Raw genomic sequence first — 19,336 nt, 5'->3', positions numbered from 1 at the left:
GCTTCATATGAAACCAGGCGAGAACTTGCTTACCCTTTAGGCACAAATACTTCCCAAGGCTTCATATGAAACCAGGCGAGAACTTGCTTACCCTTTAGGCACAAATACTTCCCAAGGCTTCATATGAAACCAGGTGAGAACTTGCTTACCCTTTAGGCACAAATACTTCCCAAGGTTTCATATGAAACCAGGCGAGAACTTGCTTACCCTTTAGGCACAAATACTTCCCAAGGCTTCATATGAAACCAGGCGAGAACTTGCTTACCCTTTAGGCACAAATACTTCCCAAGGCTTCATATGAAACCAGGCGAGAACTTGCTTACCCTTTAGGCACAAATACTTCCCAAGGCTTCATATGAAACCAGGTGAGAACTTGCTTACCCTTTAGGCACAAATACTTCCAAAGGCTTCATATGAAACTAGGCGGGAACTTGCTTACCCTTTAGGCACAAATCTAAGAAGGCACCCTATAACAATGTATATCTATTCTCCAGTGGCATAGATTTCTTTTTGACATTGGGGGGGATGGAGTTGGAAAAAAATTTCTTGGAATACAGTGATGGTACAAATGCGCACAGAGGGCGTGAAAAATTTTGCCATTTTGAAGCTAAAAAAATTGGGCTTTGGGGGCTAAAATGGCCAAATATGAGATTAATTTGGTCAGAAACCCACATACAGGTGTCAACATTGGGGGGATGATTGTATGAACCATCCACCCTGGCAAAATATTGGGGATAAATCCCCCCATCCCCCCCCCCCCTCCGGATCTACGCCTATGCTATTCTCATATAGAGCAATTGGAGTGTCAAAGAAAGCACAGGCCAAAACATAGGCTCTCAGTCCATTTATTTTTATACCTTTCTCAACCTGTAACTGGAACATCCTGCTGTGTCTGTCAATTTCTCTCTCATTCCCTCCCCCCCTCCATCTCTCACTTTGCTTTTTTTTTATCTCTAGCTCTGTCTGTCTCTCTCCCTCTTTGTTTGTATCTGTCTGTCTGTCTCATTCTCATCTATAGTTTTTGTCAGAGAAGAACAGCATAAACACAAAATTGGGTTTCTGATTGGCTGAATCAATTGTCTGACAATCATAGCAACAGACCGATAATCTGATTGGCCGATTGTACGTCAAATCGTTGGTCGACGACCTTGAAGTGAACACAAAGCTCGGCGTATTTCACTCATTAACAGGGTGCTCGTGTTAATCTGACCAAGGGACTGCTGTTCTTCTCTGACACCCAGTGTACAACTGTATATGTGTCGATTTCATTATTCCATTTGGATTCGAATGGGGTACCAGTGCTCCACCATTTGAGCTATCCAGCCCTATGATGGATGGCGACCCCAATTACCAAGATCTTTGCTCAGGCGCTGGTAAGAGCCATGAAACCGTGCTATCATGTGGCCCCGGTTCACGCCCACATTACAATACAACCCGAGAAGCAACAGTAGAGGGATCAGTGAAGATGTGGCTTTTAAATACTTATAGTAAACAATATATACAGAGAAACTGACTGGGTAATAATATTAAATGTAGAAAAGGAGGAAAGAAACGCTCCCCTTCGTAAATTTCTGCTGTTACAAATTACCTGTTTCTCTCTCCCTATACTCTCTCTTCATTCTATTTCTATCTTTCATTTTATTCAAAAATTCCAAAATTATGCATCACTTACCAAGCATTTTCTTCTTTCTGTTCGCACTGCCTTTGTTTAGTTTCTTAGCTCGTCTCATCATCAGCTCAGCAGTAGTAGAATCTTTGAAACCCCTGTGAATTTAATAATGTAAATTTAATGACATACTATGTATCTTGACAACTGCTACCAACTGACAGCTTCACTTTGATGTGGCATGATTACGCACATGGTTTTAATATATATATTATATATATATATATATGATTTTGGAAATATTGTTATCTATATATATGTGAAATCATGTGTGAATAAATTGAATGAATGAATGAATGAAGTGAACAGCACTGAAATTGAATTGATAATGTAATTTTAGCATCTTCACTGACCAGCTCTAATCTAATCTGGATAAAAGTTTCCACTCTACACTACACAAAAGAACAACCCTTATTTTGGAAATTCCAGAAAAATTTTTTTTTTTTCTTTCAGAAATGTTGACATGCTGCAAAAGATTTTTAAATAGTTCCTGTACACTTCTAAACAGTTTAAAAACTGTTGAAGTGATAGAGTAATAAAATATCCCAATTCACACCAATTTAAGTTCACTTATGAAACTTCTTTTTTTCTCTGTCTTTCTCTCTCTCTATTCTCTCAATATTTATGTATGCTGTCTGCTCTGGGTAAAGATTAAAATGTGTTATTGCATTTTTTTACTTTAATCAGGGGAAGTATTGAAATAATACAAAACCAACATACCACTCTTCTGACAGCTTGTCCGTCTTGTTACTCCTATTACTCCTTGGTGTATCCAGCACTGTACTTGGAGACGGCGGAATCGGTGGTTTACCAAAAGGTGTCCCCTGCTGCGACCTATCGTCAAAAGCGCCCTCATTGTATCCAGTAGGGGAAGGACTCAAATTCAATCGTCCTACACTCTGTCTTGAATCCTGATATGAAGACGTTGGTGGTAATGGGGGCTTACCAAGGATGTTCTTATTATGAGGATCTAATAATGGTGAATCGGCATTCCTCCATGCTTGTCTAGGTTGTCTGCTGAGGGGTCTTTCCCCGGTGGGTGGGGATGGTTTGTGAGGGTGGTGAGGGGCTGCTGGAGGGAGGATTGGATGAGAGGAGGGGAGGACTGGGGTAGCTGCTGGTAACCAGCCTTGTTCTATACTCTCCTGTAATAAATGGTGAAAATAAAATAAAATAAAATATTGAATAGAAAACACTGTTTGCTCAGAATCTAGTAATAAACTTTTCATATAATAAAGTCTCTGTATGAAACTGCCATCGAATATTAGCATTTAGATGTGATGGAATGCCTACAATGTTCAATGGTAAAAACAAATGCATACCGCCTCAGACTTTCAACAGCAGAAGAAGAGCTTTGAGGCAACAACTTTTTAGGCCTAGCTAATTTCTATCTAACAAAAATTTCTTTACCTGGTTTTCTTCTTTCATTTATCGATCGACTCGGAACAAAGGAATCAAACAGGCGTGCTAGTACCATGATAAAGTCCATTAAATTTGATATGTTCTACTACAGTTAGTCCACTTTGAAGTACAAAGTGAGAACGCACGAGTATACAGCGCGTTAACAGTACGCAGTGCTGGGTCTCTGCTGCAGGTATGCGTGCCTTCAAAGTCGGCACAATGTGTGCGTCCGCGTCTGTACTTTGTACTTCAGAGTAGACTGACTGTGTGTACAATGTGAGGCAATAACAGAAATGTGGATATTGTTTTCTGATACCATGCATCTTTTTATGTTGAAAGATCTTTAGTAGTACGCTGTATTTAAGGTACAATGGGTCATAGGCAGAACCTCTATAAAACAGACCAATTAAATATGCTATATATACCTCATTGAATTCAAATGATGTTAAATCAATTTCTCCAAACATGTCCTCCTCCTCATCAAACTTGATGGTCTGCTTTGCCAGTTTTAATCGCTTCCGCACTGAATGACCTCTCCATAAAGCCTGCAATGCAATAGAAGTAATACACGATTAGGATACATACATGTTTACTAATTGGCGACTAAGGCTTTAAGCCTACAAATTAAAATTTTACTCAATCACATGAACAGAAAGTGATTGTTTAACATACCATATTCAACCCAAAAGTACATGGGATTATTAAAACGATGAAACAAAGTCAAAATTGAGAATTTACACACATCAACATGAAAAATACAGTGTACCTGAAGTCATAATTATCATGATCCTAAGCCAGAAGGTTTATATGGTAATTTTATTGGAACATTTGATAGAATTTAGTTGTACTACAGGTGCATTGAAAAATGGGCACTTAGACAGTTGTCACTTGAAGATTTCCATAGCTGACACTTATCAGGGTGCTAATTAAGTCAAATAAGGTACTCCCCTTTTCTTTGAAATTGATAAACATACTGAAGCAGAAAGTGAACAAACAATTGTTGGGACTATATACAGTTTGTCCAATCTGAAGTACAAAGTGACAACGCGCGTATACAGCGCGTAAACAGAGCACAGTGCTGCGTCTCTGCTGCAGGTATGTGTGCCTTCAAAGTCGGCACAATGTGTGCGTCCGCCTCGGTACTTTGTACTTCAGAGTAGACTGACTGTAGTGGCCATGCCTTGCAAAATCCCCTACCTGGCAGCAGGGCAAAACCAAAATTTGATGTCAGGCAACCACAAAATTTGACACATCAGCCCGGTCGGGAACTAGATTTAAAATGACAGATATTGAAAATGGTCATTTTAAAAATCTGTAAGGCTTGATATACTGGCCCTACATATTAACTGACCTGAATTTTGGTAGCAGCAACCATCTCCAGTCGACCCCCTACTCTGGGTGTATCATCACTCTCTCCACTCACATTCTGTACCATATCTCTCCTGGTCACGTATCCCCTCCATGCTGATTGGATGACACCTGCTGCTAGCCAGTATGTTGTATGTTGAGCTATGTCACGGCGTACGGTGTAACCACGCCAGTAAGCCTGGATTTGTGTTGCAGCCTGGTTGATTCTATCGCTATGTATGAAGAAAATAATAACCAAATTAAAGTTATTCATTGATTTTTACATATTTTCTTATTTATAATGTAAACATTTCAAAATTGAATGAGCATTTACATAGTTTGATAGTATCTTGCTAACATAAACAGCAAGGCAGTGAGAGCACAGAGACTTGCCTGACCCAGATCAGAGAACTTCCAACAAACTTATGGGAAGTTGAACGGAATTCTCAGGGTCCATGTTTTGTGTTGATTAATAATGGTAGAGTCTACATTACCAGTCGTTATCCACGGACCCGAGGAAGGGTCTAATGGAAATAAACTTTACAAGAGGCTTTCTTGGGTTATCCAAGATTGTCAAACCTGGACAAATAAATTTTTTTTTAAAGTATTCTTACCTGTTTATATTGCTTGCATTCCTTCCATCAGCAGTATTTATTCTTTTATCATAGTTTTCTGCTGGAATCTTTTCCTTGATGTCCTTTGACCCCACAGTACCCTTTGACCGTGTCTTGTTAGGTTGCCTTGCAATGATAGTCATATCTCCATATTCATGCATGTATCTATGTTCCTCTGCTTGTTTGTACATCTCATCCATATGTTTGGTTCTCAGTTGGGCTAGTCGGAGGATGTCATTTGGGTGTGTTTCAAGGAGATTCCTGAAAAAGATTAGAAATGAGAAGTTTAGAAATAATATATAAGACATATTAGTCATGGTGGTTTGTTTTTTGTATTAAGGCGAAAAAACAAAACAAAAACCTGTTCTGCAGGCCCGACTGACCCAGATTTTTAAAGAAATTGGGGAAAAATTTCCTATACAAATGAATGCCGACCCAAATTTAGAAAACATTGCAAAAGTGTTTTAAAATATTTACAGATTTTGGTGATTTTTAATATCATTTTCCAAAAAAAAGCCCACCCGACAGACTCTACTTCAAAGGTCCATCCGCCCATAGAACAGGATTTTTTCATTGCCGTATCATAATTTTGCAAAGAATTATTCAAAATCATCCCATACTGGTACCTACAAGTACCAAAGTATTGAGAAACTTGGGAAGTTTTTCTTGGAGGGTGACACATATCATAAGAAATTGAGAGTCTTTCAATATCCCATCGGTCGGCATGATGCCACTCGCGATAGATTGCCTTATCACAATGGTTATTTTTGCCAGTATTCGGCTGTTCCATCTTGCACCCTATGAAACAAAGGGGACACTTACCATTGCACTCAATGGTATGAAATTACAAAACATGCCATAAAATAAATACCTCTTGATGAAACAATTTCAAATATTTTTATGAGGGATTAATCAACTTCCAATAATTACAAAAGAAAAGGCAAATTGGTATTTTCTAGGCTGAGAAAATTGACTGTACAAACCAATGTAATAGGGATTTCGCGAGGGTGTCCTCTTTGATAGACGTGAGAAATGGGTAAGTGCAATAGATGGAACAACCCCGACCAAGAGAATACAGCTAGTAAATTAGGAAATTGAGAGCAGTTTTAGAATCTGGTAGCCACCCTTTCTAACACCCTCTGAAGTCGCTTATTATACTTGGAATAAAGGACAGCTATGGTATCAGAATATATCTTCTAGTTAGTAGTTACATTACTAACAATTTACTCACTTTTGCAAAAAAAACATTGTAACATACAAAGTGATTAAAACAGTGTTACTGTCTTTTACCAAAGGTTGGTTACCTGCATGGCACATTCTTTGGCAGAAGAAAGTATCTTGCCTCTTACTGTCTTTACAAGTTGTGAGGTCATTGACATTGACTTACTCAATTTCTGCTTGTTGCATATTTTGTAAGTCATCTTGTGCTTGCATTTGAGATAGACACATAGCTTCAATTTGACTTGGCACTGGTCCTTTACCTCCATGGTTGCTAGGCAATACATCCTCATCTAATTTCTTCAGATGAGGGGCAGCAGAGAGAATGGTTGACCTATGAAATGAAAGAATACACAAAAAGTTTATTAAATTGATATAATATTGATGATTAGGGATTGCCAGGGCAATTAAAAGCAACCGACTGCTTTTCAGCAATGATCAAGGTAGGCCTGTTTTCTAGGGTCTGTGGCCAAATTAAAACAAGGTAGTCTTGATCCGAAGTCTCAGCCTGGTTAGTATAACAAATAAAGACTTCCAGCTGGCATAGAACACCTTCTTTAACACCACAGTAACACACCCTGAACAGCATTTTGTATAACAGCATGAATGATGCAAATAATTATCCAGAGTACTTATGTGTATGTAAAATATTAAGAATGTCACTTAAAGGAGGATTTCGTGATCCTAGCATCCTCTATTTATGTAATTTTTCATTAGATATCCATGAAAAAAACCTATTCCCAAAATTTCAGTTTATTCAGATTTTATGTTCATGAGTTATGCATGATTATGTGTATTACACTGCTCCATAGACAATGCGTTGTAATTTCGTTCTGGTGCACCAGAACGAAATTCAAATTTCACGATATCTTTGCTAAACGAATTAATCTGCAAGAAATATTTTGTACATAAACATTATGTAGCCAGAGGTTTCCAGTGGTATAAAAAACCCAACTTTTTTTGAGAAAAGTGGGGGGATGAGGCTGTGGATCACGAAATGCCCTTTTAAAAGAGCTAACTTGGCTATGGTGTGCCTCCACAGAATTGTTTCAAACGATACAGGATGACGATGTATTGAGAAAACTTGCCTGCCAAGTTTTATTTCCCCCCAAAAAGGGCATTATACTCATGCAATTTTTGTCATCACAAAACCCCATTGAATTATAGGGGAAGGCTTTTTGGCACTTTCATATTTATCCAAATTCAAACATTCTTTTACAAAACATTTTCTCAACATCTATTTACAATGTTCTCAAAAGTTTCAGAAAATATTGATCATAATTTTTTGACAGAAAATGTTTTACAATAACATTTAGACAACGTTGTTTTAAAATTACTTTTTGGGAAATATGTTTTTTTATGGTTTTGGTGGCGGAGCTTACAAGCTCTTTGTTTTTGGCATTTGTTTAAATTTTGGGTCTTTCTAGATGACTGTGCATTTGCTTTGCTTATGTTCACTTGGTTTTATTGTTATTACTGTTTACTAATAATACCGTACTGACGCGAGTATAGTCCCACCTTCGAGTAAAGTCCCACCCCCAAATTTTCGAAAAATTTCTGAAATTAAAAAAAAAAAATTCAAATTCAATGCATTTTGAAATCATAAATAGAGTATAACATGAATACAAATTATCAATTTTCATATTAAAAATACAAAACATCTTGAAATTTTTTTTTTTTAGATCAACCATGAATGATCCTAGCATTTAGGTCTAGGTCCAGGGACACTACAAAACCGAAAAAATAAAAACTTAAAAAAAAAAAAAAAATTTTTTTTTTTGAAATTGAGTATAGTCCCACCCCCAATTTTGAAAAATGTTCACCCAAAAGCGGGGTGGGACTATACTCAGCATCAGTCACGGTACTACATGCAAGTAAAGTACCGTCAGGACCAGATTTACCTTTCTAGGGGTACTGGGCCCGGACAAAATTTGGAGGCCCTTAAACTCCCTGAGAGGAAGGCCTGTACACTCAAGTGGCCAAGTTTTGGGTTACGTATAAGATCGACAGTGATCTCATGAATTAAAATTTAGAGGGAGACAAAAAGATTTTGTTCCAATTCTACTAGGACATTTGCGTGCGAAACACACACAAAAAAAATCAATTTCAGACTATATTTTAGCCAAAAATTAATTATTCAAACTAACTACTAAATGTGCGTAATTTTCGCTGGAAAACTTCAACTAAGTTTCGTGACCAATACTCCTGGACGGATCTTGAGATACCTTGTTAACGAACTTCACTATCAATTTGTGAAGATTTTTGCATAAATTAGGTACCATATTCATTCCAATAAGTGCCCACGGCACTTAACAAATTCATTATGGGTGAGCACTTATTTTTTACATGGTTTTCTCAAATTTTTTCCTAACAGGCGTTTATTAGAGACAAATTTACGTATGTTACAAAAGGGTCCTGAGACGTTCTAGTAGCTTTTCTGATGCAGAAAATATATTGCATGTTTACACAGGACTTCTAATCCCCCAGCTATTTCACTGTATCGATGTCTATCCGTCACTTCAACATTAATGGTACCCTTAGCAAATTGAAATTACCCTGGGTGGGCGCTTATTGGGGCATGGGCGCTTATTGGAACGAATACGGTACTTGAATTTGCATATTTTTCACCCAAAAAGATACAGACACAGAGCACACCTGGATATCCTTCCTCCACCAAGTAGCGTTCCCATAGGTCTTACAGATCAGCACTTACAGCGTCGGCCAGACACACATGGACAGACAAGACAGAAAAGTGGTTAATAAGTCTCTTTCTGAACACAGTTCAGGCGAGACAAAAAAGTGTTTCATGTCATTTATTTCATGTTACTAAATACACTGGAAAATGTTGATTACACTGAAAGCTGTTTAATGACCCAACATCAACAATTATTTACATAAAATTTATTATGTACACTTTATTAAGATGTTTTGAGTGTCCATTAAAGCAAAACTTACAATGTTGCTGTAAGTGTTCTGTGATAAAAAATGGTCACTGTATACGACCTAATAGTACCCCTCCATTAATAAACCCTTTAGCCTATAACATATAAGAGAATGATTACTATACACACCAGGGGAAATGAGGGATTTCACATTCCCCCTTATTTTATGCAATTTCTCCATTTAAAATGTCACATTCCCCACTCTTTTCTGGCAAATATTTTGCTCACAAAAAATTTTGTTTTCACCCTAAAACTCCCATTCCCCCATAATGACCACTCCCTAAGTGAACTATACATTGATACAGAAAAGAAAAGAAAAGAAACAGCAAAATCAAGTTCAATACTGCATAGTTCACTTGATTACAACAGTGCATCACAGCACACATGAAACCGGTTTGTACCAGTACCAAAGTTGGTCAGGGGTCAATCCCACAATGCAACGCAAGCGTAAAATTCAAAACCACAAAATAGGTTGCTAATTAATCACATTTACGCTGACAATGTTCTACATGGATGCATAAAAGGGACAATATTTGACATTGTACATCAGTTTGAACAAAATCTATATATTAAAAACCAATCTGATCACCCCCTCTAAGCGCCTGGGTGCTATATATAGGTTAAAAACGGTAGTTAAAACTCAAGTTTCTTATGATAGTATTTTTATATCTACAAACTTTCACTTATAACTGTGTTTATTCTACACATATGCTGTAGACTTTAATAGTCTTCATTTCAGCTACTACTAGTTTATTGTCATGAGTAACAGTCATTGCCATTGGGTTGTACAGACTACTTGCAAGACGCGATATCAGATGTCCAGTTGTGCTGCAGTATTGATATATTACATGGTGTCCCCGCGTCTCTGAACCTCCTGCCACAAATAAGGTGTTTGTCTTTGGTTCATAACAAATACCGTGTGGTAATATCATGTCCACTGTCCATATCACTTGACCTGTTACAAAGTCTATCACATGAATTGAATTGCCATTTCTGCCTGTTGTGAATGCTATCTGCTTCCCATTGCTGGCTATGGCTTTACATGTACAGTCTACTTGATGTGTCCTAATCAACACACCATCTGACTGATGCACAGTGATGACACCTTTTGTAGTGCTGCCAATCACTATCATGTCATCAAGGGTGGTGGTGATTATATCACCAACACCAGTCAATGTCTTCTCATATCTACCTGATGGTAAGAATATCTTTACAATACGCCCACTGTGGGTAACAAAGAATTTACCTTCTGATGTTACAGCTACACTGAATGGCCCAGTTACTTTGCCATCAGGACCATCAGCTGAGGAGCCAAGACTGAATTGACGCTTGTATTCGCCACTGACTTTGTGATAAATGATAACTTCCTTGACATGAGAATCAATGACAGCAAGTAAACCTGTTTGGGTTACAGCGACTCCCTGGGCTTTCTGAAAAGCACCAAATTCATGAACCAGTTTCAATTCACACTTTCTATCTTCTACTACCTCCCCAAACCAAGATGAACTCACTGTACCAGATCCTGGGTTAAACTGAAGATTAACCAAGTCTGAAGAGGGCATTTCATGTTGGCTTATACACAGTTTGTTCATTTGATCAACAAGCGACTTGTGTTGTTTCATGAAGACGTGATCAGCTGCGGTATCAACTACATTTTCTGTGGCTGTGTAAACATTGCGTAACCGACAGACCATATCATTGGCATGATTCTGCTTTTTTTTCAGTGTGTCCATACGTTGCTGATATGTTGCTTGGATGGATGCAATTGTGTCCTTTAATTTAGCTTCTGCTTCAGATATGACTTCTTGATGTCGTTTCTTCACATCCTTCTCTGCTTGGTCTCTGGCTGCTTGTAATCTTCTTTCTATCTCATTCAATTTCTTCTCATCACCTTCTATTTTCTTCATTTTTTGCTTAATATTATCCATTTTGGCTTTCACTTCTGTTTTGCGCATTTTAGTAATGACTTTCAGCTCTTTTATTTCATGTTGTGGTCTCTCATGTTCCAGCACAAGACAGTTGTGGCATACCGTGACACCACAGGTGACACAGAAGAAATGCTGCTTCTCTCCCTCATGATTGGGGCATATTGGCACACCTTTTTGCTTTTCAACACGTTCAGCATATTTTTCAGCCATGGATTTTAAGCGAAGATTAGTCTTTAGGTTGACCAGCCCACCTTGTGGTACAATTGTGATATGGCGACATTCTGGACATTCAACTGTTCTTCCTTTTTTGACCCATTTCTGAAGGCATTGAAGACAGAAAACGTGAGGACAGTCTAGTTCCTTAGGTTCTCTTAGAAGATTATAACAGATGTAACAAGACAAATCTTCTTCCATCACCTTGATGGAAACATCTGGATCCTCTGATGCTGTTGCCATAGTAACAATTCACAGCTGTCAATCAAATGTTTTACACTTTAACAAGTCACTATTAGTCAATGTGATTGTGTACTAAATTAATAATCTGATTATTGTAGGCTAAAATTGATAATGGTGTAACTTATTCCGAGGCATCCAATATTATGTGTACGACACAGTATACATGAACACAATACTTCCTGGTAAGTAATATCCTTAATAAGCCAGTCAGAACACACACATTGCAGTAGTTCGCATATTGAGGATGATTTCATGTTGATCTGTATACTCAGATTAGTCTATCATAGCTGATAATAATCATCAAGTTCCCTTTAAAACCAATAATTGCAACAAAAGTGCCACACCTATCGCAGTAAAATACAACTCTGGCAAGTGCTAACTTTTGACCTTTCTATAATGTTCTTTCAGATATAGCGCATACAGGTATAAGGGAACAATACCACTAGTTGTTGTTGCGTAGTGTGCTATGGTGCGTGAAAGTTAAAAGTTTAATTTCACAATTATTCTTATGGTGAAATAAATGCAAAAATACATTGATTTTAAAATAAAAACTGAAAACTGAAATGGAATAGTTCTAAGAAAATGTCTACAAAGGAAATGTTTTGTAAATAAACAAATGTCACTCAGAAAGTTCACTCTTTTTGTTTTAATTGTTTAGGATATGGATTGTCTTCAAACTATACAGTCAAATATTGTCAGTGGTTTCTCGTTCTCCAGGATTTTTTTTTTGGGGGGGGTGAAAATGCTAAAATGTTGGTTTAAGGTTGTAAAATGCTCAATTTTCAAAAAAATCATAAAAAGATTGATCAAAATTCAAAATGGGTCCTAGATAATTTTATCTGTTTTTAAAAATCAAACATTTTTTTTTACTCAAGAATTTTGTAGAATTTGATGCAGAAGAATCCTCGAAAGAATAATTATTCTGGGTATAGGGCCAAGTGAAATTTTTCAATCTATACTTAGTTGAGTTTATTTGGGGTGAAAAATGCATTTTTGTGTGATTATTTCCCAATTTTATTCAAAAATGTCAATATATTCGTAGACAGTAAAATGGCAATACCTACAAAAGTAAAACTTCATATTTGCTATATGCACTGCACTGTCATATTCCTGTGATTTTTGTCCATTTTGACCCCAAAATATTGCAAAAAAAAAACACATTCATTTTATTTTCAACAAAACAAACCCTTCTATTGCAAATTTTACTTGGCCCCATATTCAGCATATCAAATGCTACAATTTTGCCAAATGTCATGTTTTTCCTCCAAAGTGCTTGATCATTTCACCAAGGCTGTAAGATTAGTATGGGAACAAAAAACCAAAAGTCTGATGATAAGGAGGGGTCAAAAAGTCTGATTATGTTTGTAAAAACTAGTCAAAGTTGCTATTTTGAAGTTGGAATTTTCAATATTTCACACTTCAATTACAGGGAGGGGGAGTGGTCAGCCACTTTCATTTATGTCATCAAACTTCTGTTTCCCAAGATCTCGCCTGCTTTCATGACCACCTGTCTTAGCATTAACCTTGGGTAACAGAAAGTTTTGTGGATAGCGTGGAGAAGGACATTCTCAAGGATAAGTTCCTGCAAATGCCTCCCTGGTGTTACTAATGATGTTATTGAATTGTGTGATGTGCCCCGAGTAATTTAATTTGATGATTTATCTTTGTTTACAAATTTACATGAGTGATGACATTTTGGGGGAATTCCCCATTCAAATTGAGCAAAACAAGTTGAATCATATCTAATTTGGAATATTTGGAAACCCCCTGAGGTTGTAAAGTGAAAATGATGTAATGGAATTCCCCTAAGGAAGTGATGAAATGAGAAAGGTTAATGTTATAATTAAGACTTGGGAATTCCCAAGATCACATTTGGCTATTAATACTTGGGATTTCCCATTGCTTGATATATAAGAAAATGTAAACACAATTATTGACACAGTTTATAGTGTTGATCTGGGCTAGCTAGCTAATATGCTTACAGTCCAATTCCTTCAAAGAAAGGAAATTGCTAACCAGAATTAATTTAAGTAGTCAATGCACTACTACCTGCCGGTGTTGTCAGAAAAGATCTAGAATACGTCAAAGAACGTACTTCTTCCAAGAAAGGAAAATATATTCTTCTGCCGATTTGCTGAAGTCTGGTTAAAGGAGCAACACAACTGTCAAAATAAGTGGGGACAACTGCATCGTAGTCCTGGTTCCTGAAGATATTGTGTGAAAGGTGGAAATAGCACCAAGTTTGGAGTAAGCAGCGCAAGGAGATAAGTTTAGAGGAGATAACGGTTTGGAGAAAGCAACACCATTTTTGTGTGAGGATTTCGCTGGACTTCGCTGATTTTCGCAGCACAAGCGAATAAGGATATATTACATCAGTCGTCCAGAACATTGCAAGAACTTTATGATCACCAAGAAGAAGAATGCTGGCTAAGTACTAAATAGATAAAGAGTGATTATATTTGATTATTGTGTATGTGCATTTGTTGTCATATATTATACCAATCATAGTTAACGTGCTTTCAATTAAAGACTTAGATTTTGTTAGCTTAATCAAACAGTGTATTTGTGTTGTGCATTCGTGTGAGTTCGGGTAAAAGGTGATTTTGGCCTTGAGTCAAGTACGACTCGTAACAATTGAATTGACGATATGTAAATACCCACCCCAATACAACTTGATTGGAATACCCTGGACAACTTTGGAACACCCCAAACTACTTCAGAACAACCCAGAACACTCGGAACACTCCAGTACACTATAGAAGACCTGAAACCCTTTGGTACACCCAGAACACTTTGGAACACCCCAGAATACTTTGGAATACTTTGGAATACATCCTTTAAATGCCCAGAGCACTTTGGAACACCCCAGAATGCCTGGAAACACCAGGGAACACTAATACCCAGAATACTTCTGGTCACCTCAGGACACTTTGGTACACCTCAGAACAGCCTAAGAGCACTTCCAAACACCACAGAACACTTGGGAACACCCGAAAACAATTGGGAACACATTGGAACACTCTATAATAGCATGGAACACTTATGAATACCATGGAGCACTTCAGAACACCATGGAACACATGAAAACACTCCAGAACACCCTGACACACTTCAGAACACCCTGGAATACTTTGAAATGCCCCATAGCACTTTGGAAAACTTTGGAGCAGCCCGGAACTCTTTGGAGCACCCCAGAATGTCCAAATAACACGGAAGCACTTCGGAAACACCAGGAACACTTCTGATCACTTTGAAACACCCAGTACACTTTGGAACACTCCAAAACACATTGGAACACCATAGAACACTTTGTACCATTACCATTGGTCTTACAAATTCCCAGTTACAGCTCCAGACAGACACACAGACAAAAAAAGTGGTTACTACGTCTCTTTCTAAACATAGTTCAGATGAGACAAAAAAGGTGTTTCATGTAATTAATTACATGTTAATTGTTATTAATAAACTCAACCCAGAAAGTATCGAAACAATTATAGATGGTCAGATATACCAGGAACTGAAATATATAGCAAAAACTTATTTAATGTATATAAAGCGCAGCTTTCTCCTGCGCATTTTGATACCTCTGTTGTTGCTCTACGAGTTCAAGTCGGATTTTGAAAGTTGCACTTAGCTCCTATTCAAGCCAAATGCGTTCGTCGTGTACACACACCCCCACACACACCCCATCAAGACAAAGGACACCGATGTGCTCTGTTTACTTAACCATGCACTTTACTTTATTTTACTCCTTCGACTTCCAACTTCAATACTTGCTACCCTTTACTTATCACTGACTTATCACATGAACACTTTCTGCTGACATATCAATACTGAATTGGTGTGCCCACCATCACTGTCTATCACTGACTGGATTCGTCATCACATGCTCTGAACAAGATGTCTTATCTTTCCTTGGTCAATGTCTCACCATTTCCTTCTAAGGTGGTGTCAGGCTTGATTGCCTCATTGGCTTTCCTCTTAAGAATGTCCCACAAGTGTTCTAGTGGACTAAGGTCAGGGCTCTTTGCACGCCACTCGGGAGTATCCACCACCTCTGTTTCCAAGAACTCTCTGGTTAGGGCTGCAACATGCATCAATTGTCATTTATTGGTCACATTACAACGCATTTGGCTTGAATAGGAGCTAAGTGCAACTTTCAAAATCCGACTTGAAGCCACTCAAGTGCCCAAAGCTCAACCAAATGGTATTGTAGAGCAACAAAAGAGCTAGGTATCAAAATGCGTAGGAGAAAGCTGCGCTTTATATACATGATTAAATAAGTTTTTGCTATATATTTCAGTTCCCGAAATATCTGACCATCTATAATCGTTTCGATACTTTCTGGGTTGAGTTAATAATGTAATACACTGGAAAATGTTACTGATTACACTGCAAGCGCAATTTATTTTTCTATGATCCAAAAATCAATAATTATTTACAAAAATTTTAAACACTTTATTAAATTGTTTTACAGCATTACAGCTATATTGAAATAAGATTGCCAAGGAACCTGTTTGTGAATGTCCAAGCAATACTGTGAGATTTCTGACAAATTAAGATTTTAAAATTTTGTTCTCAAAATGATAAACATTAGTTTTCACTATCACAAAGATTCCCTTTGCATATGGTGCCAAAATATTCACGTAAAATAGCATATTTTAGCATTTATTTGTCTTTTCCATGCAGGGAGCATGTGTGGCCGAGTGGATAAGGCGCCCGACTCATAATCCATAGGTTGCGAGTTCGAGCCCCGCTCGTGTCAACGTGTTGTGTCCTTGGGCAAGGCACTTTATCCTCATTGCCTACTGGGGATGGGTTGGATTGGATGTTTGTTTTCAATGTTGCAATATTGGCGCTGATTAAGCTGCTGCCTGCAAATTGCATTGTGTCTGTTTAGGTGTGTTTAATGTACAATTCTAGCAATTTGACTTGCGGGTCACCATTAGAATTAGAGTTTGAAATAAAACCTTCTTTACCTGTACAACTAAATTCCAACAAAATCAAGTCTAAATTAAATAACCATGTAAACTTTCAGGCATAGGTTTACTTGAGAGATTGTCACTTCAGATAAAAGCTACTGTATTTTAATCTTTCTGTGTGTTAATTGACAATTTGACTTTCATTTCATTGCTTTAACAAGTGCCCTCCCCACACAAAGTAAACATGACTGACTGATTGACAGCTCCCCCCCCCCACCCCTGACTTACCTTATCACTGATGAAATTTCGGTATTATATGAAAGATCAAGCTTTTGTGGTAACCACACTATCAATGTTTTCTCCCACACATTGCATTGTGGGTGACAGTGGGTCCAACAAATTTTACTTCTATAAAATTAGCATGCAGGGAAATTCCCCAGAAAATTCTACAAGCTTACTACAAGTTAGTAAAATTTTACTGCTTTATGATTTGGCACTATTCGATCCTGCTACATGCATGCATCTATAACATGTAAGTGATCTATAAGCTAAATCGGAATTAAAATTTGCAATGCATTGTGGGACAGTTTTTGCAGTTTTGGGACATGTTGAACTCGAACCTATCGGGAAAATTGTTTTTTGAGCATACAAAATATTGTTTAAATGTTTTACTAGAACAAAAAAAACTGAAAAAAAAACATGGTTATCTCACAAATTAGTTATTTGATAATGCAACAATAATGAATGATAAGTAAAGCAATTTCCCCAATAGGTCAGAGTTCAAAACTGCCAAACCATCCCACAATGATTTAGTAATTTGTAATGCCGATATTATTTTTATATTGATGTATATAGAATCACTATTTTTTCTCAAATGAAATGGTAAACTCAAGTTTAACACCACATACATGTAGTTCACTTGTTTACAACAGCACATACAGCTATTACAGCACACATGAAACTGGTTTGCACTGGTACCAAAATTGGTCAGGGCTCAATCCCACAATACAATGCAAGCGTAAAATTCAAAACCACATAATAGGTTGCTAATTAATCACATTAACAATGAAAATGTTCTATATTGATGTATAAAAGGCACGTTATTTGACATTGAACATAAGTTTGAACAAAATCCATGTCCTTTAAAACCAATCTGGTCATCCGCTCTAAGCACCAGGGTGCTAATAAAAACAGTAGTTGAAATTCAGTTTTCTTATGAGAGTATGTTTATATCTACAAACTTTCCCTTACAGTGCTTATTCTAAACATATGCTGTACACTTTGATAGTCTTGAAATCAGCTACTACTAGTTTCCTGTCATGAGTAACAGTCACTGCCAATGGGTCATACAGACCACTTGCAAAACGCGATATCAGACGTCCAGTTGTGCTGCTGTACTGCTCTATTATGGATTGTCTAAGCTTCTTTGAACCTGCAAGAAGGTCTTTGTCATTGGTTCAAAACAAATACCAACTGGTGCTGTCATGTCCACAATCCATATCACTTGACCTGTTACAAAGTCTATTACATGAATTGAATTGCCTGTGCTGCCTGTTGTGATTGCGATCTGCTTCCCATTGCTGGCTATGTCTTGTATGTCTTTATAGTTTACTTTATGTTCCCTAATCAACTCACCATCAGACTGATGCACAGTGATGACATGTGATGCATAGTTACCTATCACTATCATGTCATCTGGGGTGGTGGTGATTATATTACCAACACCAGTCTTCTCGTATCTACCTGATGGTAAGAATATCTTTACAATACGCTCTCTATGGGTAACAAGGAATTTACCTTCTGATGTTACAGCTACATCAAGTGGCTCAGTTATTTTGCCATCAGGACCATCAGCTAAGGAGCCAAGACTGAATTGACGCTTGTATTCACCGTTGACTTCACTGTAAATGATGACTTCTTTGACAAGAGCATCAAGTGACTTATGTTGTTTCATGAAGTCATGATCGGCTGCTGTATCAACTATATTTTGCATGGCTGTGTGAACATTGCGTAACCGACAGACCAGATCGTTGGTATGATTCTGCTTTTTTTCAGTGTGTTCATTCGTTGCTGATATGTTGCTTGAATGGATGCAATGGTGTCCTTTACTTTGGCTTCTGCTTCAGATATGACTTCTTGATGCCGTTTCTTCACATCCTTCTCTGCTTGGTCTCTGGCTGCTTGCAATTTTCTTTCTATCTCATTCAATTTCTTCTCATCACCTTCTATTTTCTTCATTTTTTGCTGCACGCTATCTATTTTGGCTTTCAGCTCTATTTTCCTCATTTTAGTAATGACTTTCAGCTCTTTTATTTCATGTTGCGGTCTCTCATGTTCCAGAACAAGACAATTATGGCAAACCGTTACACCACAGGTGATGCAGAAGAAATGCTGCTTCTCTCCCTCATGATTGGGGCATATTGGCACACCTTTTTGCTTTTCAACACGCTTCGCATACTTTTCAGTCATGGATTTTAAGCGAAGATTAGTCTTTAGGTCGACCAACCCTCCTGGTGGTACAATTGTGATATGGCGACATTCTGGACACTCAACTGTTCTTCCTTTTTTAACCCATTCCTGCAGACATTGAAGACAGAAGACATGATAACAGTCTAGTTCCTTAGGTTCTCTCAGAAGATTATAACAAATGTTACAAGACAAATCTTCTTCCATTACCTTGATGGAAACATTAGGATCCTCTGATGCTGTTGCCATGGTTATGAGTTTATCTACATTAAAGTCACATGATGATTTAGTTTCAACAATGATTTGTGATAAGTTGAAAACACACATCAATTGTCCGCATATTATGCGTAAACAAATTGATGATGGCAAAATACTT

General features: G+C 37.5%; 1 protein-coding gene across 1 annotated transcript in view; it reads right to left on the bottom strand.

Moving 5' to 3' along the window:
* LOC140167688 (uncharacterized) overlaps window positions 1-19,336 on the bottom strand; it is a 72,720-nt gene that overhangs the window by 7,210 nt on the left and 46,174 nt on the right. The window contains exons 28-37 of the mRNA XM_072190986.1: window positions 18,604-19,223; window positions 17,965-18,433; window positions 15,504-15,656; window positions 9,978-11,562; window positions 6,416-6,580; window positions 5,029-5,289; window positions 4,419-4,647; window positions 3,493-3,612; window positions 2,387-2,811; window positions 1,673-1,764 (exon numbers count right to left, since the gene is read on the bottom strand). Coding sequence (XP_072047087.1) covers window positions 1,673-1,764; window positions 2,387-2,811; window positions 3,493-3,612; window positions 4,419-4,647; window positions 5,029-5,289; window positions 6,416-6,580; window positions 9,978-11,562; window positions 15,504-15,656; window positions 17,965-18,433; window positions 18,604-19,223 — 4,119 coding nt within the window. The remainder of the gene's footprint in view (window positions 1-1,672; window positions 1,765-2,386; window positions 2,812-3,492; window positions 3,613-4,418; window positions 4,648-5,028; window positions 5,290-6,415; window positions 6,581-9,977; window positions 11,563-15,503; window positions 15,657-17,964; window positions 18,434-18,603; window positions 19,224-19,336) is intronic.

This window comes from Amphiura filiformis, chromosome 13 (genome assembly GCF_039555335.1).
Source record: "Amphiura filiformis chromosome 13, Afil_fr2py, whole genome shotgun sequence".
Taxonomy (NCBI): domain Eukaryota; kingdom Metazoa; phylum Echinodermata; class Ophiuroidea; order Amphilepidida; family Amphiuridae; genus Amphiura; species Amphiura filiformis.
The sequence above is the reverse complement of the archived record's forward strand: the minus strand, read 5'-3'. Positions and strand labels throughout refer to the sequence as shown.